Source organism: Gossypium arboreum, chromosome 10 (genome assembly GCF_025698485.1).
Source record: "Gossypium arboreum isolate Shixiya-1 chromosome 10, ASM2569848v2, whole genome shotgun sequence".
NCBI classification, from domain to species: Eukaryota; Viridiplantae; Streptophyta; class Magnoliopsida; order Malvales; family Malvaceae; genus Gossypium; species Gossypium arboreum.
The window spans coordinates 28,241,628-28,264,880 of record NC_069079.1 but is presented as its reverse complement, the minus strand read 5'-3'; the positions used below and the strand labels follow the sequence as shown (position 1 = coordinate 28,264,880).

The 23,253-nt window shown below is 37.3% G+C and overlaps 2 protein-coding genes across 3 annotated transcripts; both read right to left on the bottom strand.

The window, feature by feature from the left end:
- Positions 1 to 9,274: 9,274 nt before the first annotated feature.
- Positions 9,275 to 11,867, bottom strand: LOC108473721 (uncharacterized). Its single transcript, XM_053020245.1, has 4 exons — positions 11,730 to 11,867; positions 10,546 to 11,595; positions 9,480 to 10,485; positions 9,275 to 9,411 (listed from the first exon to the last, which is right to left on the bottom strand). The coding sequence occupies exons 1-4, from the start codon at positions 11,865 to 11,867 to the stop codon at positions 9,275 to 9,277; spliced, it is 2,331 nt and encodes a 776-aa protein (XP_052876205.1).
- A 6,968-nt stretch (positions 11,868 to 18,835) lies between these two features.
- On the bottom strand, positions 18,836 to 23,031 carry LOC108483178 (serine/threonine-protein kinase AtPK2/AtPK19-like). 2 transcript variants are annotated; one of them, XM_053019769.1, is made up of 7 exons: positions 22,713 to 23,031; positions 21,087 to 22,018; positions 20,874 to 20,956; positions 20,675 to 20,795; positions 20,400 to 20,573; positions 19,678 to 19,785; positions 18,836 to 19,392 (listed from the first exon to the last, which is right to left on the bottom strand). In XM_053019769.1, exons 2-7 carry the CDS (start codon positions 21,765 to 21,767, stop codon positions 19,111 to 19,113), a joined length of 1,449 nt encoding a protein of 482 aa, XP_052875729.1. In that variant the 5' UTR covers positions 21,768 to 22,018; positions 22,713 to 23,031; the 3' UTR covers positions 18,836 to 19,110. The 2 variants fall into 2 exon arrangements, with proteins under 2 accessions (XP_052875729.1, XP_017641926.1); XM_017786437.2 differs by having other exon boundaries at positions 21,087 to 22,015.
- Between the last annotated feature and the right edge of the window lie 222 nt (positions 23,032 to 23,253).

Below are 23,253 nucleotides of genomic sequence, written 5' to 3'. Positions count from 1 at the left end.
TTGAATAACCCGAGTCGGTTGCCAAGAATTTCTTGTTTCGACGTCCGAAAATTTGAAAATCACAAAAGGATGTTCATTATTTAGTTCAACGGAAAATCGAAACCCAGCACAGTAGGGCACGATTCTTCGAATTCCCAAACATCGACCATTACCTTGCCTTAGAAAAACGAGTTAAATTTCGAAGAGATATTCAATTATTTTGAACAAACGGGAGATTGTAACCCAGCACGATAGGGCACTATTCCCCGAGTTGCCAAACATCGAACATTTCTTTCGTTTTCAAGAGTTTTTAGAAAATGTGAGTGAAATTTCGAAGGGATCTTCGACTGTTTTGAACAAATGAAAAAGCGCAACCCAACACGATAGGGCACGATTCTCTAATTGCCAAACATCGAACATCACCTTCATTTTGAAAAGGGTTTTTTTTTTTTATACATGAGTGAAAATCTAAAGGAATATTCGATTGTTTTGAGCAAACGAGAAATCACAACCCAGCACGATAGGGCATGATTCCCGAATTGTCAAACCCCGAATATTGCCTTCGTTTTAACGAATTTTTAGAAGACACGAGTGAAATTTTGAAGGGATATTTGATTATTTTAAGCAAACGAGAAATTGTAACCCAACACGTTAGGGCACGATTCCGCGAATTGCCAAATATCGCACATCACCTTCATTTAGGGGATTTTTAATAGTTGTGAAACTAGCTTAGAACGCATTAATTCGATTTGAGATAAGACGAAATTAATCATAAAGTTCGGATTTTATAAAATTACATTTCAAAAACCAAGTGGAAAACGATGATATGGAGTAATGTACACATAAAAATATGACGATGGAAGAGCAAAAATAACACAATTTATTTAATCAACTAACAAACAATCACAACTAAGTATGAATAACTTGGAAATATGACTCGATTTCAATTATGCATGGAAAATAATGACAATAGAATGAATAAATAATATGCCACGGTAATATACATGGCAATAGCAATTAGAGGCCAATGTGATATAAAATGATTTTAAAATAATGACGAATACGTAAATTACACAATATATAGATTGATGAATTTGAAATCGTTTGTAAGAACAAACTAAAGATGCATATACACAACTCTCTAAAATATGTGTTATAGGATGAATATTTCCAAATCGAATGATATGCAAAGTATTAAAGAATTTTGGTCTAAAATTGACAATGTAAATGATAGCTTAAATAATATATAAAATATAAAAGAATAATAAAACACATGATAAAATATAATGTACATAATAAATTCATAAAACACGTATATATAAATAAATTTGGGAATAATTATTTTAAAAAGTGAAATTAATAAGGTATGAAAGAAACAAAGTTAATATATAAGTTATATAAGTAACAAAATATATATAAAAAATATAATGCATAAGGATAATATGAGAGTGTATACAATAAATAAATTATAAGATTTAAAATAGGGTTCTTAAAAGAAATATATTATACATATAAATAACTTTGAAAGAGGATACATACAAAGAAAAATATTTACATAAAGTTATATGAAAATAATAACATGTACCATAGTAAAAATAATTTAATATAGATTATATACATGTGAAGAAATGTTAGAAATAATTGTATGTCAAGATATCATTCAATTAAAATATGAGTTATAGAATTAAACACAGCTTTCATAAAAAGGCACAATTATATGAGTTTATTTAAAAAAATATATGTATAAGAATATCTTAGCTTTAATAATGAATAAAAATTAAATATGTGTTCTAAATATGTGTTTAATAATAACTTAAATAATACACAAAATGTGTGAGATTTTCCTTTTGAATAAGAAAAGTGTATAGAATATGTGAATAAATCTATGAGAAATTATATGTATAAAAATACCAATGTTTAAAATGTACTTAAATTATATAAACTAATAATTTTTGTATATGTATAGTTAAAATTTAATTAATGTATATAACGTATGATTTTATTTTAGAAAACAAATACATATATATATATATATATATATCATGTGGACCCAAAAAAAGATTAAATATGTGCATAATAATTTAATGTTAATAATGTTCATGAAATAGAACCAATTATTATGAAGTATATACACGTATATTAACACATAAAATATTATATCAAATGATGTACAGCAATATGAAAATTCAATTACCTTAATTTACAACAAATAAATAACCAATAACAAATGAAACAATTAATATGAACATTGCAAATAATATAAAGAAGAAAAACAATAATCAATAATACAAAATAAATAAATATTGACATATTAATAAAACAACTCAAAATATACAAAATAAATAAACTCAAATCCAAAACTATAACTGAAATCTAATGAATTAAAAAAATTTAAAGTAGAAATAACGAATACTCCATAATGAAAACATGTTGCAAATAATAAATGGATCCACATTTAACATGCATGAATTCACAGGGATTAATATTGCAATTATCCCCGATCCTGAAACCTGCATGGAAACATGGGCTAAAATGCAACATTAAGTAAAACTTTAGGGAAGATTTTTAAGAAAACAAAACCAATTAGGCGCAAAAAGGGGTTAATAGTAATGCAGCGTGATTGGGAAGGGCTTGTTACATAAATATGCCATTTTAGGCGCTTTAGCACAATCCTGGGTTCCCAAATAGGTTGAGGCGCAGGTTCTCCCCTCTTTTCATACGGCATCGTTTCAAAATTAGGTCATTTAAGACCTTTTTCTTCTCGCTTCTTCCTAAAACACAGTCCCAATTGTAGCCGAAAAACACACTGGGAACTAAGTTTCTGGTTTCTTTTAGCAATTGAATCACCATTATTTTGGTGGCCATCTGCATGCAAAAAGTTCCCGCTTTCCCCGTTGAAGACACTTGAACAAGTCTTAAAAGGGTTTAGTAAGTATCTTCCTCCTCTCCTTCTTTGTTTGAATGAAATGCTCAAATCTCTCATTATTATTATTTTTTTTTAAAGAAAAAAATGGAAACAGACTTGTAAAGTAAAAATGCTCCTTGACCTTCGCCATTATATCCGCATAGCAGAAATATTTGTGGCTTTCATCGGTTTTTAGTTGTATGTAATAACAATGAGTAAATTAAGAAGAAAATAAAAAATCAGAAGAAAAAAAGAAAAGTATGAAATCACCTCTGATCTTTGCATTCAATCTCCGTATATTTTTTCTCTTTTTTTTTTTTTTTTACAACTGATTCGCTGCTTCGCTTTTATAGCCGAAGAGAAAAAAGAAAGACAAAATGAAAAATAAATTCCAAATACAACCCTGTTCCTCCCATTTGTTGTTCGCCATTTTGTTTGTATCTGCCGTTATGGGGTGGTGTTTTGCGTGTCACGAGGCGTGGTCTGCTGAGGGTGCAGAGGAGGTGACGGAGGCCGAGGATCTTGAGGTGCAAACACGTCTTTGCTAGGGCTTCATCTTGGTTTAGTGTTCGGGCCTACACTGGGCCTTGTAAATTTGGGCCAAGTTTTAAAATTGGGTTTGGGTCTGATAGGGTTATTTAATGGACTGAGGTTTATTTATTTATTTATTTATTGTATATTTGGGTTTCTAGTGGGCCCGGGCAAATTTGGCCCACTACAGCTGCCCCTCTTTGCTCATTGTCGTGTAACGAGAACAGAGCAAAGACTATAAATGGGCCAATTTTGCCAGAGCCTGCTGAGCTTCGACTTCTTGGTGCTTCTTTTCTTCAAGTATCTTCAATATGCTCCATTGCAACTTCATGGAGACATAGTCCGTGGGTTTTTATCCTACTCAACTGCGACTTCAGAGAGATAAGGATTATGACTTTGACTTTGCTCCACTGCAACCTCAGGGAGACGAAATCTTGCAATCTTCGGCCTGTTGCCCTACAACTTAGGAGGTTAAGGCTTGTTTTCTCTGATCTGCTCCACTGGAGACGAGATCTGCAATCGTCAGCCTACTCCACTACAACTTTAGGGAGCTAGGGTGATGGCTTAAATCTGCTTCACTGCAACTTTAGGAAGTCGAGATTCGTCGTCTTCGATTTGCTCCTTGTCAATACAGAGACGCCAAATCTGTTATCTTCGATCTGTTTTCCGCCAAAACAGAGACTCTAAATCTGCTATCTTCGATCTGCTCTCCGCCAAAACAGAGACGCCAAATCTGCTATCTTCGATCTGCTCTCTGCCAATACAGAGACGCCAAATCTGCTATCTTTGATCTGCTCCCCGCCAATACAGAGACTCTAAATCTGCTATCTTCGATCTGCTCTCCGCCAAAACAGAGACGCCAAATCTGCTATCTTCGATCTACTCTCTGCCAATACAGAGACGCCAAATCTGCTAGATTTACCAATGTTGCCATACTGTCTTCTAAAGACATGACGTGTAATATGGGTTTCCTATATTTGTGTATGTCAAATAACTAGGATGCTATGATCGAGATGAATCAAGTGTTCCTAACTAAATGAATGATTATGAATGTAGAAATGTTATGAGAGTGGTTTCTTTTTAAATACTTAAAGTATCATTGCTCATAACTCTTCCGGGTTCCATCATTGATGTGCTATCGCGTCTTCTTACTTAGCCGTTATCTCTCACAGAAAATTTGAAGAAATAGTCCTAATTTGGATTTCTCTTTTTCCAATATTTTCCAACTTTGAGCCCGGTTAGTCCTGACTAGTGGCCCTGTTTCAGGTCCTTGTACTATTTAGAGACTTTCCAGAGTAATATGCATAACATCTTTTGTGTGAATATTATATGTTCAAAAATCACGATTTCAACAAAAATGCTCGAAAGAGATTATCAAGATGGACCAATGGAATTTTATTAAGCAAAATTTGATGTGAGTACATAGGATAGCGATTCTGATAAGGTGCAGAAAAAGGTGCCCCAGATATCACAGCACGAGTTTCACTATTCTAATTTCTCAAAAGTTCCTTCGAACCAAATGTATGTTCAGGAGATCCCGTGTATTTTGTTGATGCTCCAAAGCGTAATGTTCTTCTGTCTTGTTGATTTTGGAAGTACAAGACTACCATATGCCCATATTCAAAGTTTGAACTGCTCGTTTTCGGGTTTTCAACTCAAAAACCCTTTTGGTTCCAAAGGTGCCCTTTGCAGGCTTTCACCTCGGCCCTTTTTTTTTTTTTTTTTTTAGAATGCCTTTTGCGGGTTTTCACTCTGGCCTCTCCTTCTTCAGGTAAAATACTTCTTGACTGAATCTGAATTTACAGGATTGGGCAAATTTCTACCGTCCATCTCAGCTAGAATCAATGCTCCTCCAGAGAAAGCTTTCTTCACCACGTAAGGACCTTCCCAATTAGGCATCCATTTCCCTCGAAAGTCCTTCTGTATGGGAAGGATCTTTTTCAAAACCAAGTCTCCTTCGTGGAATTCTCGAGGGCGAACCTTTTTGTCATAAGCCCGCATCATTCGCTTCTGGTACATCTGACCATGACGGATAGCTCTTAACCTCTTTTCCTCAATTAGGTTTAATTGGTCATATCGAGACTGGATCCACTCGGCTTCTTCTAACTTTAACTCTGACAATACTCGAAGAGACGGGATCTCGACTTTGATCGGCAACACTGCTTCCATTCCGTAGACCAGGGAGAAAGGGGTTGCCCCGGTTGAAGTTTTGACTGACGTTCGATAAGCAAAGAGGGTAAATGGTAGCTTTTCATGCCAGTCTCTCTAGGTTTCGGTCATCTTCCCCACAATTTTCTTAATGTTTTTATTAGCCGCGCTTCGCCTCTATTCATCTTTAGGCGTCTAAATGACGAGTTGTGATGTCTGATCTTGAATTGACTGCAGACTTCTGCTATCGTACTATTGTTCAAGTTTAATGCATTGTCAGATATAATCCTCTCTGGCATTCCATATCGACATATAATCTCCTTTTTCAGAAACTTGCTCACTGCCGACTTGGTCACATTAGCATACGAAGCGGCTTCTACCCACTTGGTGAAGTAGTCGATAACCACGAAGATGAACCGATGTCCATTGGAGGCTTTCGGGGATATCGGTCCAATCACATCCATGCCCCACATGGAGAATGGCCATGGAGACACCATGACATGCAGCGGTGAAGGAGACACATGAATTTTGTCTCCGTAGATTTGGCACTTATGACATCTTCTAGCGTAAATGATACAGTCTCCTTCCATGTTTGACCAATAGTACCCGAATCTCATAATTTTCCTGGCCATTGTAAAGCCGTTAGCATGTGTCACACAGACGCCTTCATGAACTTCTTCCAATATTTTCTTAGCCTCTACAGCATCTACACATCTTAGTAGCACTTGATCCTTTCTTCTTTTGTATAATATGTCCCCATCTAAGACATAGTCGATTGCCAGTCTTCTCAGCGTTCTTTTGTCATTCTCGCTCGCCCAGTCCGGGTATTCACGATTCTTCACGTATTGCAATATATCGTGATACCAAGGGTGATCATCTCTTTCTTCAACTTCTTCAATATTGTAACAGTGGGCTGGAATTTCATAAATGCTCATCCGGATGGGTTTGACATCTTCTTGTTTATTTACTTTGATCATGGAGGCTAAAGTAGCCAAAGCATCAGCCATCTGATTTTCATCTCGTGGAAGGTAGTGGAAGGTGATGTCATCAAACTCTTTAACCAGTTCAAGGACCAGTTTTCGATAGTCGATCATCTTGGGGTCTCTGGTTTCCCACTCTCCTTTGAGTTGATAAATCACTAGCGCGGAATCCCCATACACTTCTAGCATTCTAATCTTGCGTTCTATGGCTGCGCGGATGCCCATGATGTACGCTTCATATTCCGTCATATTGTTTGTACAATCAAAATCCAATTTACTAGTTAATGGATAATGATCTCCGTTTGGGGATACCAAGACGGCCCCGATTCCATTGCCCACAGCATTTGATGCCCCATCAAAGTTCAATTTCCAAGGAAGTTCTTCTAGTGCACCTTCTTCAGCCATAGCAATACACATTAGGTCTTCATTCGGGAAGTCGAAGTTCAGAGTCTCGTAATCTTCCGAGGCTCTACTGGCCAGAAAATCTGCTATTGCACTTCCTTTTACTACTTTCTGGTTTACATAAACTATGTCGAATTTAGAAAGCAGAATCTGCCATCGGGCCATCCTTCCATTCAGGGCTGTTGACTCCATCATGTACTTTAAAGGGTCCAATTTTGATATGAGCCAAGTGGTGTGATACAACATATACTGCCTCAGCCTTCGGGTTGTCCAAATTAGGGCACAACACAACTTCTCTATCGGTGGGTACCTTGTCTCACATTCTGTGAACTTTTTACTAAGATAGTAAATGGCTTTTTCTTTCCTTCCCGACTCGTCATGCTGACCCAATACGCACCCCATGGAATTCTCAAATACTGCCAAGTACAGTATCAATGGCTTATCGGGATTAGGTGGCATCAGCATCGGGGCGTTAGATAAGTACTGTTTGACCTTGTCGAAAGCCTTTTGGCATTCTTCATCCCATTCACATGGGTTACGTTTCTTGAGGAGGCGAAGATGTGGTCACATTTCTCGGTCGGCCAGAAATGAACCAAGCAATGTAATTTAATCTTCCTAGAAAGCCTCGAACTTCTTTCTGAGTGCGCGGTGGGGATAGCTCCTGTATGGCTTTAACTTTGTCTGGATCGATCTCAATCCCTTTCTCACTAACCACGAATCCGAGCAACTTTCCAGACTTAGCTCCAAAGGTACATTTGGCTGGGTTGAGTTTTAGCTGGAACTTTCTCAACCTCAAGAATAGTTTTCTCAAGACTTGTATGTGCTCCTCCTCTGTTCGGGACTTAGCTATCATGTCATCAACATAGACCTCAATTTCTTTGTGCATCATGTCGTGAAAAAGGGTTACCATGGCTCTTTGATAAGTTGCCCCCGCATTCTTCAGTCCAAACGGCATCACCTTGTAACAGAACGTGCCCACATGGTTACAAACGTGGTTTTCTCCATGTCTTCAAGGTGCATCTTGATCTGGTTGTATCCCGAAAAACCATCCATGAACGAAAACAGTGAATGTCCCACCGTATTGTCCACTAGGGTGTCAATATGAGGTAGTGGGAAATTGTCTTTTGGGCTGGCTTTATTCAAATCTCTGTAGTCCACACACATTCGTACTTTTCCATCTTTCTTAGGGACAGGGACGATGTTGGCTACCCAATCTGAGTATCTTACCGCCTTTAGAAATCCAGCGTCAAACTGCTTTCGGACCTCTTCCTTTATTTTTAGCAAGACATCGGGCCTCATTCTTCGGAGTTTTTGCTGAACTGGCTTACACTCTTCTTTTATGAGGAGTCGATGCACCACGATGTCAGTGTCCAATCCAGGCATATCTTGGTATGACCATGCGAAGACATCTTTGAATTCTTGAAGTAATCCAGTGAGGTCTCGCTTCATCTCTGTAGTGATACATGTTCCGATCTTCACCTCTTGTCCTTCTCCTAAGCTCACAATTTCAACTAATTCTTTGTGAGGTAAGATTTGTCTCTCGTCTTGTTCTACCATCCTCAACAAATCAGGAGATAGGTTACAGCCTTGGTCATCTTCAAAATCCTGAGAATCATCCATACACACATCTTGCTCAAAAGGAAATTCTGAGTCGCTGGTAATATCGCTCATATCATTGATATCTGGGGGCCTGTTATGGATGAAGAAAGAAATCCAAAGAACAATGAATCTAAGAATATTTTATTTGTATGGTATGATTATGAATGAATTGGAAAGAATAAGAATATTCACTCAAGATGATACGCAAAAGTGCATTTTTTATTGAAATAACGATATTTGGACATATGCCTATTTCATAAAAAGATTCTTATTGCCCCTAGGCTTAGAGCAATAAGCTTGTTTTGAACATTACTCTGAGTTAACCCTAAAAGTTACAGGGATCTCCTCCACGGTCCAATTGTTCAAAACGCTTCCAGGGATGTAAGGGCGAATTCCGGCTAAATTTTCTTCAGTTTTCCCCTCGGATATAGCGTTAATGCTCAAACTGTTCAATATTTCTTCGGCAGGCTCTTTCCTTGTCGATCTTCCTTTAGAGTGAATAGTCTCTCCTGAGACGAATGTTTTGGATAAATGAGGGAAGGTCATCGGCTCCCACTTGACCTCCTCACCATACAAACGCGCTCTCCTCATCTCTTGCCTTTTCTCCACTCTTTCTTTTTTGCTTCAGATCCGCTTAAATCCTAAGCCAAAGCGGTCTCGCTTTTTCCTTCAACACCGGTACCTCGATCCTTCCTTGGAGGCATCTTCTAAGTCCTTTCCCCGGCAAAGCTCATTTGCCAACAGTTAATCGTAGGCCCATCCTTGTGGTTTTGGATATTCTAGGTGCTGGGATCTTGTTTCCTTCAACGATGAATGTAGCATTGACAAATTCTAGTGATCGAAAAGAACACTCTATCGCCTCATCATCTGTATTTCACGCATTGCATCACCGTGAGAGATGCAATGATATCTTCCTCGCGCTTATCGTTACCAACCTACCTCGATTACCAACTTCAACTTTTGGTGTAGGGACGACAGATCGCTTCGCCGAGTGAATCCACGGTCTCCCCAACGAAAATTGTATGATGGCTTGATGTCCATTACCAAGAAGTCTACCTCGTATGTATTTGGGCCAATCAAGAGAGGTATCTCGATCCTTCCCATCACTTTTCTTTCCGTACCGTCAAACGCTCTCACGACGTTTTGACATGTCTTCATGTGAGAGTTATCCACTGGCAACCTATTTAACGTGGACAGGGGCATGACATTCAATACCGATCCATTATCAATCAATACCCCCGGCAATGTGTATCCTTTGCAGCGAGTGGTAATGTGTAGGGCCTTTGTAGATCCCATGCCTCCCGATGGTATTTCATCATCATTAAAGAAAATAAAATTATCCGCGCTGATGTTATTGACTAGGCGATCGAGTTTGTTGACAGAGATGTCATCCGCAACATATGTTTCATTTAAAACCTTCATCAATGCATTTCGGTGAGTATCTGAACTCAAAGGCAAGGCTAGTACGGATATACGAGCTGGCTGTTTGTGCAATTGCTCCACAACGCTGTACTCGCTGTGTTTTAAGAATTTTAAGAATTCCTTAGCCTCTTTTTCAGTTACAGGCTCATTGACAGGTGATTCAGGTCTGGTCGTCTTTTCCTTTTCTTGTTCAATGACCACGGATTCTCCTTTAGCTGATTCTGCCTTTGTATTCGGAGTATAACGCCTTCTGCTGCGTGTATAGAAACCTTCGTCTTGACCTTTCTCCAAAGCGACAACTGGATTCTCCCCTCCCGGGATCGTTACATTGCAGTCGTAATTCCAAGGAACCCTTTTGCTATCCTTATAAGGGAAAGCAACAGGCTTTCGAATTATGACCTTTGGCGCAATTGGTACTCCGACTTCATTGACTCTTGGTCGGGATATAATTACGACCGGGTGATTGACCCCTCGGACATTGTTGGTTGGCCCTTGCTCTGACGTGCACACATCTTCTCCCTTCGGGCCCTCGGTGTACTCAAAGAATTCGATCTCTTTATTTTCTATCAATCTCTATACCAGAGCCCTGAATTTATTGCACTTTTGGATCTCATGCCCTTCCTCGTCGTGGAATTCACAATAGTATTTCCCTCCTTCAGGCTTCTTCCCTAAACCTTGTGTAAGTAAACCTTCTTCTACCATTTTCTTCCAAACCCACTTCAATGGAGTCTTTACCTCTGATACATCTATCTTGGTTCTCCTCCCTTCGTTTTCGACTATCGCGTTTACCCCTTTATCTGAATGACTGGGTAACGGATTTCCCACCACATTAGGTCCTGTGGGATCATCGAACTTCACAATGCCCATCTTTATGAACCTTTCGACCAATTTCTTGAAGGCCGTGCAGTTTTCAATTGTGTGTCCCAAGATCCCTGCATGGTATTCGCATTGAGCGTTTGCGTCATACCACTTAGGGAATGGAGGTTGCATGGGTTTTAGGTAAAATGGGGACACTACATGTGCGTCGAACAGGTTCTTGTAAAGCTCTTTATACGTCATTGGAATTGGCGTGAATTGAACTCTTTCTGTGCTAGGCCTTGGGTTGGAATCCTGTCTTGTAAGGCCCTGATGGCTAGTAGTCACTGCCCTTGGTTGGCTCACTGTGACTGGCTTGGAATAACTTTTATTGTATATGCTTGCATTGTTTACTTCACTTTCTTTCCTTCTAGGAGCCGATCTTTTGGCACTTTCTCCCGCTTCAATTTTCCCACATCTCACCGCGTTTTCTATCATCTCCCCGGACATTACTATGTCTGAGAAGCTTTTAGTAGCACTTCCTAACATGTGGTTAATGAATGGGGCCTTTAGAGTGTTGATAAATAGCATGGTCGTTTCCTTCTCCAAGAGGGGTGGCTGAACTTGCATCGCTATTTCCCTCCACCGTTGTGCATACTGTTTGAAGGTTTCACTCGGCTTCTTTTCCATATTTTGTAGGGTGATTCTGTCAGGTGCTATGTCCGTCACGTGACCGTATTGTTTTATGAAAGCTTGAGCCAAGTCTTTCCATGAACCAATTTGGGCACGGCTGAGCTGGTTATACCACTTGGCCGCAGATCCGATCAAACTGTTCTGGAAACAGTGGATCAACAGCTGATCATTGTTAACATACCCTGTCATCCTTCGACAGAACATCGTAATATGAGCTTGTGGCAGCTCGTCTGTTATACTTTTCGAACTCCGGTTTTAAATTTTGGTGGGAGCACCAGATCTGGGACCAAGCTTAAGTCCTTGGCGTCGATCCCGCCACAGTAATCAGTAGCTTCCATTGCTTTGAATTTTTCCTCAAGCCATTTGCACCGATTATCGAGTTGTTTTGCCATATCTATTTTTCCTTTCTCCATTTCGCCATGTCATCAAGGTCCGGACAAATGGATTAATGGATTATCCCGGATTAGAGCCTGATCCTATAGGAATGTTTATTGGTGTCGAGGCATTGGCCTGGTATTGCTGGGGCATGATCGTGACAGATGGTTTCGGTAAATTAATCTTGGGCTTTATCGGTACATGCGTCGGAGTGAAGCCAGGGGGGTATTTAGGATCCTCGTTAGTTTCTTCAACTTTATCCATAGGGCCCTTTCCCTTATCCGCTCCTTTCAGCAATAGCTGGGATAGCTAACTCATCATTTCCCTCTAGGACTCCATCATTTGCTCTTTCATCTCTCGCTGAATCTTGGCTAGTTGCTCTTGCATCTGAGACTGCATTTGTTCTTGTATTTCTTTTTGCATCTGCTCCAATTTCTCAAGTCTCTTATCCATTAATTTTTTCCTTGTACCGTAGGGGTGTGTGGTTGGTTGGTTTTCGTTGGTTTCCAGGTTACTGACATAATTTTTAATTAATTAGTTAGAAAACTCCTATGGCCTTTAATGCATAATGATATGATGTAAATGCAAATGCATGAATGCAAAGGAGGCATCAATTTTTTGATTCAATTGCCCTTAGAAAATTTTACTTGAAAATAAAATCTTTTACATAAAGTCGAGTTACAAATAAAATCTCGCTCTAGCGCCCAAAGTCCTAATTTTTCTAAGCAATGAGGCCAGCTCTTGTCCGCGCTCCGATACTAACTCATATTTCACGCTCAGTGTGTCCGCCTGGACAGCTAAAGTTTGTAAGTAGTCCGCTACTTCCCGAATCTGAGTTATGGCCTCCCCCATAAGGTAATCTCTGTTTCTAACTTGGTCTTGCGCATGGTGAAGCTGCTCCTTCCAACGATACTCGTTTGCCTCAAAAAATTGGATCCTCATCTCATAGTTTTGCAGCGACGCCTCTAACTCTTCAATTTTTCCTTTCATTTCTTCTATCTTGCTCAAGCTTGCCTTTAATTCCATCGCGGTGTTGCGGTTTCGGTATTGACGCAAAGACTTCTCGACTTCTGACACTCTAGCCCTTAATTCCCCTCGCTCATTTCTATTTTCCGACAGACTTTTCTCCAAATCTTCGTTTCGTGCCTGAGCTTCTCAGAATTTTCTTTCCCACCGGTCGGTATTAGCCTTTTCTTCTCGAATTTCATGGCGCCATTGTTCTAAGTCTTACCTAAGCCCATGATCCTCATAGATAGGCGTAACTTCTTGTAATCCATTTTCAAACTGTCTAGATCTTCTTCAGCCTTAGTTTTTCCTTTTTTCCACTTCTCAGCCTCTGACTTCTGGACATCAGCCTCTAACCTTAGGTGCATCTTCTCTTCCTCCAATTGTTCGATCTTCTTCCCAAGCTCCAAACTTTTCTTCTCGAAATCTTGTCTTATAATCTCTAATTCTGATGGGGCGATTTGTAATTGTTCTCCGACAGGTCGAGCACTCTCCAAGCTTGGCCTAGGAATATTATCATTAATCCTCTTCTTAAGCCACTCGCTATACTCGGATGTTACCATAGAACCGACGGCTAACCTCTTCATCCAGAAGTTTGTTTCAAAGATCTCGATAATTCCGAACTCTCTTCTTGTAGTGAGCACCTTTAAATGAGAATTCATTCGAGCAAGTCCGTAGGTCGTGGGAACAAACCGCTGGACTTGTATTGCCTTAAAGCTATCAACGGAGTATACCCAGAGCTCCCCAGATTCCTAACAATGGCACCCAATCGGTTACCACATCGGTACATGATCTCGTTGGGGACCATCCAATAAGCTCTCCATTCAATATCCCCTCCTTGAGGTTTTGAAGAATATCCATCCATTTTTCCTCCGAGATATCCTCTCCTCTATATGGTCGCTTCTTCCTCAAAGGGAATAACCTTCGAAAAGACTCGGTAAGAAACCTTGTCTACCTTCTAAAAGTGCCCATGAAACCATACCATCAATAGTTGAGCACATCCAATGAATCGCCTCGCCCATCTTCCGACATGAGCTCAAAGATCTGAAAGTTTTGCCAATATCGCGCAGATCGAGTGATTCCCTTCTCAAGGCGATCAAACAAGTCAATGACCGCCTCGTCCACGTGCCTCAAAGCCTTAGGAAAGATCACTAATCCGTAGATGCTTAAGGCAAATATATCGACCCTCTTTCTTTCGTCTGGATGAGTCAAGATCAAGTCTTACAAATTCTCCCAAGGGACACATTTGCTATCTCCTTTTTGCTGAATCCGAGCGGTGACCCAAGGCTCGCTCATCCCAGAAATGCTCATCAGTTTCTTCACGAAAGCCTGACTACTAAAAACCCAGGCATAAGTCTTCCGGACCTGAATTTTTGGACACCTAAGCAGCGTAGTGTATTCCTTTATAGTAGGTGCCAAATCCACTTCTCCAAAGGTGAAACACTTGTATGCAGAATTCCAAAATTGCACCAAGGCTCGAAACAAATGCTTATCCACTCTAATGTCTAGCAGATAGGATATATCACCATAACTTTGGTAAAACAACTGCTTGATCCTTTCATCCCAACTAGCCCAAATGTCTCTCAACTCTTGCAGCTCATTCTGTACTACATTGACGCGAGTGAAATCCCGTAGCTCCGATACATACCCTTTTGCTAAGCTATCCCCTCTCTCAGATTGTAGCTTCTCCGACCATGCACGAACGGCCGCATTATCCTCGACTTTACTAAGAAATTCATTCTCCATGTCAAATTTTCTAACTTAGTAATTGAATATGGATTGACGCCTCCTTTAGTATGCAATGTCATGCAAAAAAGACAATCAAAACAAAACATCGGTTAGTATAGCGATAGAATGCAAATACATAAACGGTGATTATAATGCATATACAGGTAAGTACTAAGGCTCGACGCGGCTCCACCCAAGGATAGCTCCTAAGGTTCACTATGTGTGGTTTAGATCTAGGAAAAGAGGTACCCGAACCAGCAGATTCCTCAATCCTCACCCATTATAGGCTCATATAGATCGAGTTCGGTTCGGGGGAATACATTTCCCTATGACCATGCGGAGATGAAAATCTCACGAAATCATAGGTACGGATGTACCCCGGAAGCAATCCACTAGCCCATGCGGAGGTGAAAACCTCACGAAAGCGTAGTTTCTTACTCCCACTTAGAAGGTGTGACCATAGTGGTCATGCAATAAAATGCAGTCCTATTATACAAGACCCGCACCAAAACAATCATAAAATGCAATCGAAAGATGCATGATTCTTAAAATATATTTTCGAATTTTGACAAAAGGATAATAAATAATCGATTTCATGGCTCGACTCTCAAGTCCCCAGCGGAGTCGCCAAGCTGTCGAGACCATCCCTCGGTTAAAAAATTTTAATTTTTTTATGAAAAATAGGGGAATCGACTTTTGAAAAATAAAACATATGGAGTCGCCACCGATCCTTTTGTTTTGGTGTGATCGGATCACCTAAGAATTTATTTTAATAAAACCTTTTGGTTTACTAAAACAATGATTCTGGTCTACGAAAATATGAGAAAACGGGTTCGGGAGTCGGTTACGTATGAGGAAGGATTAGCACCCTCACTACGCCCAAAAATTGGTACCAAATCGATTAAATACTGTCCTTATGTCTAGAATTAAAATGTTTTGAAATGTGGTTCTTTTTAAATAACATTTGAATAACCCGAGTCGGTTGCCAAGAATTTCTTGTTTCGACGTCCGAAAATTTGAAAATCACAAAAGGATGTTCATTATTTAGTTCAACGGAAAATCGAAACCCAGCACAGTAGGGCACGATTCTTCGAATTCCCAAACATCGACCATTACCTTGCCTTAGAAAAACGAGTTAAATTTCGAAGAGATATTCAATTATTTTGAACAAACGGGAGATTGTAACCCAGCACGATAGGGCACTATTCCCCGAGTTGCCAAACATCGAACATTTCTTTCGTTTTCAAGAGTTTTAGAAAATGTGAGTGAAATTTGAAGGATCTTCGATTGTTTTGAACAAATGAAAAGCGCAACCCAACACGATAGGGCACGATTCTCTAATTGCCAAACATCGAACATCACCTTCATTTTGAAAAGGGTTTTTTTTATACATGAGTGAAAATCTAAAGGAATATTCGATTGTTTTGAGCAAACGAGAAATCACAACCCAAAGACGATAGGGCATGATTCCCAATTGTCAAACCCGAATATTGCCTTCGTTTTAACGAATTTTTAGAAGACACGAGTGAAATTTTGAAGGATATTTGATTATTTTAAGCAAACGAGAAATTGTAACCCAACACGTTAGGGCACGATTCATGAATTGCCAAATATCGCACATCACCTTCATTTAGGGATTTTTAATAGTTGTGAAACTAGCTTAGAACGCATTAATTCGATTTGAGATAAGACGAAATTAATCATAAAGTTCGGATTTTATAAAATTACATTTCAAAACCAAGTAGAAAACGATGATATGGAGTAATGTACGCATAAAAATATGACGATGGAAGAGCAAAAATAACACAATTTATTTAATCAACTAACAAACAATCACAACTAAGTATGACTAACTTGGAAATATGACTCGATTTCAATTATGCATGGAAAATAATGACAATAGAATGAATAAATAATATGCCACGGTAATATACATGGCAATAGCAATTAGAGGCCAATGTGATATAAAATGATTTTAAAATAATGACGAATACGTAAATTACACAATATATAGATTGATGAATTTGAAATCGCTTGTAAGAACAAAATAAAGATGCATATACACAACTCTCTAAAATATGTGTTATAGGATGAATATTTCCAAATCGAATGATATGCAAAGTATTAAAGAATTTTGGTCTAAAATTGACAATGTAAATGATAGCTTAAATAATATATAAAATATAAAAGAATAATAAAACACATGATAAAATATAATGTACATAATAAATTCATAAAACACGATATATAAATAAATTTGGGAATAATTATTTTAAAAAGTGAAATTAATAAGGTATGAAAGAAACAAAGTTAATATATAAGTTATATAAGTAACAAAATATATATAAAAAATATAATGCATAAGGATAATATGAGAGTGTATACAATAAATAAATTATAAGATTTAAAATAGGGTTCTTAAAAGAAATATATTATACATATAAATAACTTTGAAAGAGGATACATACAAAGAAAAATATTTACATAAAGTTATATGAAAATAATAACATGTACCATAGTAAAAATAATTTAATATAGATTATATACATGTGAAGAAATGTTAGAAATAATTGTATGTCAAGATATCATTCAATTAAAATATGAGTTATAGAATTAAACACAGCTTTCATAAAAAGGCACAATTATATGAGTTTATTTAAAAAAATATATGTATAAGAATATCTTAGCTTTAATAATGAATAAAAATTAAATATGTGTTCTAAATATGTGTTTAATAATAACTTAAATAATACACAAAATGTGTGAGATTTTCCTTTTGAATAAGAAAAGTGTATAGAATATGTGAATAAATCTATGAGAAATTATATGTATAAAAATACCAATGTTTAAAATGTACTTAAATTATATAAACTAATAATTTTGTATATGTATAGTTAAAATTTAATTAATGTATATAACGTATGATTTTATTTTAGAAAACAAATATATATATATATATATATATATATATATATATCATGTGGACCCAAAAAAAGGTTAAATATGTGCATAATAATTTAATGTTAATAATGTTCATGAAATAGAACCAATTATTATGAAGTATATACACGTATATTAACACATAAAATATTATATCAAATGATGTACAGCAATATGAAAATTCAATTACCTTAATTTACAACAAATAAATAACCAATAACAAATGAAACAATTAATATGAACATTGCAAATAATATAAAGAAGAAAAACAATAATCAATAATACAAAATAAATAAATATTGACATATTAATAAAACAACTCAAAATATACAAAATAAATAAACTCAAATCCAAAACTATAACTGAAATCTAATGAATTAAAAAAATTTAAAGTAGAAATAACGAATACTCCATAATGAAAACATGTTGCAAATAATAAATGGATCCACATTTAACATGCATGAATTCACGAGGATTAATATTGCAATTATCCCCGATCCTGAAACCTGCATGGAAACATGGGCTAAAATGCAACATTAAGTAAAACTTTAGGAAGATTTTAAGAAAACAAAACCAATTAGGCGCAAAAGGGTTAATAGTAATGCAACGTGATTGGGAAGGGCTTGTTACATAAATATGCCATTTTAGGCGCTTTAGCACAATCTGGTTCCCAAATAGGTTGAGGCGCAGGTTCTCCCTCTTTTCATACGGCACTGCTTTCAAAATTAGGTCATTTAAGACCTTTTTCTTTCTCGCTTCTTCCTAAAACACAGTCCCAATTGTAGCCGAAAACACACACTGGGAACTAAGTTTCTGGGTTCTTTTTAGCAAATTAATCACCATTATTTTGGTGGCCATCTGCATGCAAAAGTTCCAGCTTTCCCGTTGAAGACACTTGAACAAGTCTTAAAAGGGTTTAGTAAGTATCTTCCTCCTCTCCTTCTTTGTTTGAATGAAATGCTCAAATCTCTCATTATTATTATTTTTTTAAAGAAAAAATGGAAACAGACTTGTAAAGTAAAATGCTCCTTGACCTTCGCCATTATATCCGTGATAGCGTAAATATTTGTGGCTTTCATCGGTTTTTAGTTGTATGTAATAACAATGAGTAAATTAAGAAGAAAATAAAAAATCAGAAGAAAAAAAGAAAAGTATGAAATCACCTCTGATCTTTGCATTCAATCTCCGTATATTTTTTCTTTTTTTTTTTTTTACAACTGATTCGCTGCTTCGCTTTTATAGCCGAAGAGAAAAAAGAAAGACAAAATGAAAAATAAATTCCAAATACAATTCCCGTTCCCTCCCATTTGTTGTTCTGCCATTTTTGTTTGTATCTGCCGTTATGGGGTGGTGTTTGCGCGTGTACGAGAGCGTGGTGCTGCTGAGGGTACAGAGGCGGTACGGAGGCCGAGGATGCTGAGGTGCAAACACGTGCTGCTAGGGCTTCAGTCTTGGTTTAGTGTTCTGGGCCTACCGGGCCTTGTAAATTTGGGCCAAGTTTTAAAATTGGGTTTGGGTCTGATAGGGTTATTTAATGGACTGAGGTTTATTTATTTATTTATTTATTGTATATTTGGGTTTTTAGTGGGCCCGGGCAAATTTGGCCCACTACAGAAGGGTTGCAGCTGGCCTTATGTAATTGAAATCTGTGAAAGGGTTTGCATTGGTCTTTGGGCTAGACGCTGGAGAAAAAGTCAACGGCATGTCAGTCCATCGTTTGTCAAAGTTGGCAATGCAATGCTTCCCAGCAATTTCAGGACGGAAACTGGGTTGAATTTCCCTTGCCTCTAGTTTCCTCCAGTCGATTGACTTGAACCATTTGCATCGCTTTATTTCCTCGCTTCCACCAGGTCCATTTCCAAGGCGCTTACAAGCATCTTTATGCAGCAGCTAAAACAGCAGAAAACCAATTATCAATAATAATCAGTTCCTAAAAAAAAATCACCTGTTACCAAAATAAGGGTTAGCAAGGATCAGCCATTCAAGTTTCATCTTGAATCAGAAAATAAAAGGGAAAGTTCTAGACCGGATATGAACATTCATTCCATGCTATGTGAATTTTTTATGGAAGGAGATCACAACGACCTGGTTTACAATCATGAATTAAACTAGAAAGATGCAAATAACTTTTGAGACTCAAGAACCAAAACATAAATTAAGGCTTTGAATATTTACCCCTTTCAACAGAGAATGTGCTTCGCTAGAAAGGAATTTGGGCAGCTTCATCCTCTCCTTGACAATCTTTTGCTGAATTTTGTCTCTGTTTCCACCAGTAAAAGGAGGCTGGAAGAACAGAAAGCACCAGAAGTTAATGTTTAATTCCCACAACTGCCATCACAAGAAAGCTCACAAGATGCACCTAAAAATGTTTAAACATATATTTTTTATGTTGTTGAGATATGTTCTTTAGAGACTTGCAATCGCATATAAAGGCCTAAGAGGTCATACATAGATGTTACAAAGTCATTGGCTACCAACTTTCACAATAAGTTTAGCTTCAGCAGTCAACCAAAGAAATCACTATCCTTATACCTTGACACGCTTATCTAAAATATCTAAATGTTCATCTAGTTTCTAATGTAGGCACTAGGCTGTACAGATCCATGCATCATCTAACACCAACATCAGAAACATGCAATATATGTGTACTCTATACCATCAGTTCTTTATAAAATTCATCACGATTAAGTTAATTAATGTCAACATTAACGACCCAAAAGAAACCCAGTGTACCAAAAATTTGTAGAAGAAACTAAAGGAACATAAAGAGCGAATAATAAATGGTAAGTAACCAATGAAAGTAAGCATTATAACATTTAACAAAGTGACATTTGATACAAAGTGAAGGAAGCAGAAATATATATATAAATATATTTATTTATTTAAAAAGCACTAACCTTTCCAGTAAGCATTTCAAATAATAATATACCAACACTCCACCAGTCTGCAGCCTTATCATGGCCCTTCCCCGTAATTATTTCTGGTGCCATGTATTCCACTGTTCCACATAATGAATTTGATCTTGTACTTTCGTCAAATTGCTTGGCCAGGCCAAAATCTGTCAATATTACCTAAACAAAAAAAATGAAAATACACGATAAAGATTTAGTTAATGTTCCTGTTACAGCAAGCACAAAAAAATATATATGACAGAGAGGGAGAAAATGTATACATGGCCATCACCATCCAAAAGAATATTTTCAGGTTTAAGATCCCTATGCATTACGCCATTTGCATGAAGGTGTGAAACCGCAGAAACAATCTCAGCAGCGTAGACACGAGCCAGATCCTCTCTGAAAAACAATGAAAACTACTAATCAACCATTTCTTGGCCATATTATAATAACAAAAGACAAAGATTACAATGATACCTGAAAAGACCATGATGGTGAAGCTGAAAGAAGAGGTGCCCGCCATTAATGAAATCCAGAATAAGGTACAACCTATACTTGGTCTGTAAAAGAACAGATAAGAATCATTAGCCTAAGCTCTAAGGCATTATAAAATTTTAGTTGCTTAGATGTCTGCTACAAGCATTTAAAAATAAATTCCAAAGATTAGATTCATTGAAGAGCTAGAATTACTTGAAATGAATATCTGAGCTGGACAATGAAAGGGTGATCAACTTTTGTTAAAATATCCCTCTCAGCATTCATGTACTCTGCGTGATTCTTCTCCATTATCTTGTCTTTCCGCATAACCTTCATTGCATAAATTTCTGGTGTGCCCTTTTTCCTTACCTGATATACTTTTCCGAATGCACCTTGCCCAACCACCTTCAAAACCTCAAAATCCTCAATGCCTATGCTGATGACCTTCATGTGATCTCCATTAACATATTTAAGGGACTTCTTATTATCATCATCATCTCCAACAGAGAGCTCCTCAACTTCACTGATACTTTCTTCCTTAATACTTTCTACTAGATCCACTGAATCGCCTATCTCGCAAAAGCTGAGTTTGCTTATCAAGGATTGACTGACACGAGAAGAAGGGCCGAGCAAAGAATGTGATCGGCTGTAAACAATAGCTGGATCATCATAAACAATCCCAGTCACACCCGCAGCTGAAACAGTATTCTCTGGTTCACCACCACTGTCTTCTATTGAAACCTGAACCGGCAGGGGGCCAAACACATCAGAAAAATCTACTTCAACCTGTTCAGTTAAAACAGCATCCGGTGGGCTTGCATTAAATAGTAGCCGAGCATCAAAAGGTTTACATGTACGACCCTTGGTCAAACCAGATAACTGTGAGGAGACCATGTTACCAAAGAAGCAAATTGGCCGACAAAAACACGATTGATGACCCCCCCTGAAATGTCACCTAAGTGATGACTACAGCAGGACTCCTATCAATGGCCTTGAACAAGATAAAGGCGATAGGAGTTCCAAGAAACTTGGGAAGCAAGCAAAACAATAGCCAGAAGAAGAAGCTGCTCTTATTTCCTGGTTTACAGGAAACAGTGAAGACTCCAGTGGTTCTTGAACTCATGAAGATCATACAACAATATCTGCTACACAAATTCACATGAAGATCGTAAAATTCGCAGCAACAACAACAACAAAATAATAAAAAAATATTTATTATCAAACAATTGATTCAATCCTAAATGTTGGAAACAAAAAATTCAAAACTTTAGATGATAAAGACAAACGAAAATCAAGACTTACGAAAAGAAAATTACCAGATCAAAAAATCAAAACAAAACGCTCGGCATGTAAACAGAGTTGGAATTTCGAAGCATGCCAAATCATTTAAAAAAGTCCTTTTTTTGGGGGGCTTAAAACGTTGATAACAATCAAAACTTCAATAGCTGTTGAAGTCAGGAAAATGTTTACGATTTGAAATCCCTGCTTTTAACGTTTTACGTAAATATGATGAATAAAAAAAAAAGGAATAATGAAAAGAGAAAACGTTTAGAGTTGTCCCATTCTCCAGAAAACTAAAATTTTGAAAAATGAACAAATCGTCGGCCTCAAAACTTCTGTTATAGATATCTAAGATGAATCAATGAAGTGAAACTTGATAATAAAGATTAAAGAAACAGAAAAACATGCAGAGAAATCAAGTAGTTGACGATCGAAATATTGATAAATTCAAAAAAAAAATCCAATAATTCAAGACGATGTATCTTAACAAATAAAAGCGCCATTGATTATAAAAAGATTTGGAAAGAGAGAGAAAAGGTTTACGTGAAAAGAAATTACCTGAGAGAGAGAAGGAGAGGGAAGAGGATGGCGAAGGGCAAAGGCAAAGCGGAAGCATAGATAGATAGAAGAATTTAAGTTGAAAGTTGAAACAAGGAGACGCCGCCGTTTTTATTATAATATTAATAATGTGCTGTAAATAGACTTGCGTTGCATAAAATATAACTCTCCGCATCTTCTGAGTGGTTCATACGAATAGGAATATGCTTTATTTATATACTTTATGATTGGCATAACGAAATTTTTGCGTTCCTTCTTGGGTGGCAGCCGTCAGTGTTACCCCAATTCCACCGCAAACCCCTTCTGTTTAATCTGTTATATGTACCACTAAATGATTAATGCTTTCACGGATCAAATTATATTAATTTCAACTCTAAGAAATAGATATATTTTTAAATACAAAATTTTATATAAATGTATATATTTTTAATTTACACGCAACTCCCACGATTTGAAATACGAGGAATTCCATAATTTTTAGGAAAGTAAGAATAAAAAAAAATCATAAATTGATGTGAGCACATAAATAAAGATATATTGA

Excerpts from the sequence above, each read along its gene's own strand:
- LOC108473721 (XM_053020245.1), bottom strand. The coding sequence starts at position 11,867 with ATGGAGAAAGGAAAAATAGATATGGCAAAACAACTCGATAATCGGTGC. Across the intron at positions 11,596-11,729 it reads TAAGCTTGGTCCCAGATCTG|AACAGTTTGATCGGATCTGC; the intron begins GTGCTCCCACCA and ends CACTGTTTCCAG. Across the intron at positions 10,486-10,545 it reads GCAATAAATTCAGGGCTCTG|GGAGAAGATGTGTGCACGTC; the intron begins GTATAGAGATTG and ends GAGGGCCCGAAG.
- LOC108483178 (XM_053019769.1), bottom strand. The coding sequence starts at position 21,767 with ATGGTCTCCTCACAGTTATCTGGTTTGACCAAGGGTCGTACATGTAAA. Across the intron at positions 20,574-20,674 it reads TTTTGGATGGTGATGGCCAT|GTAATATTGACAGATTTTGG; the intron begins GTATACATTTTC and ends TTTTTTGTTTAG. Across the intron at positions 19,393-19,677 it reads CACATTCTCTGTTGAAAGGG|CTGCTGCATAAAGATGCTTG; the intron begins GTAAATATTCAA and ends CTGCTGTTTTAG.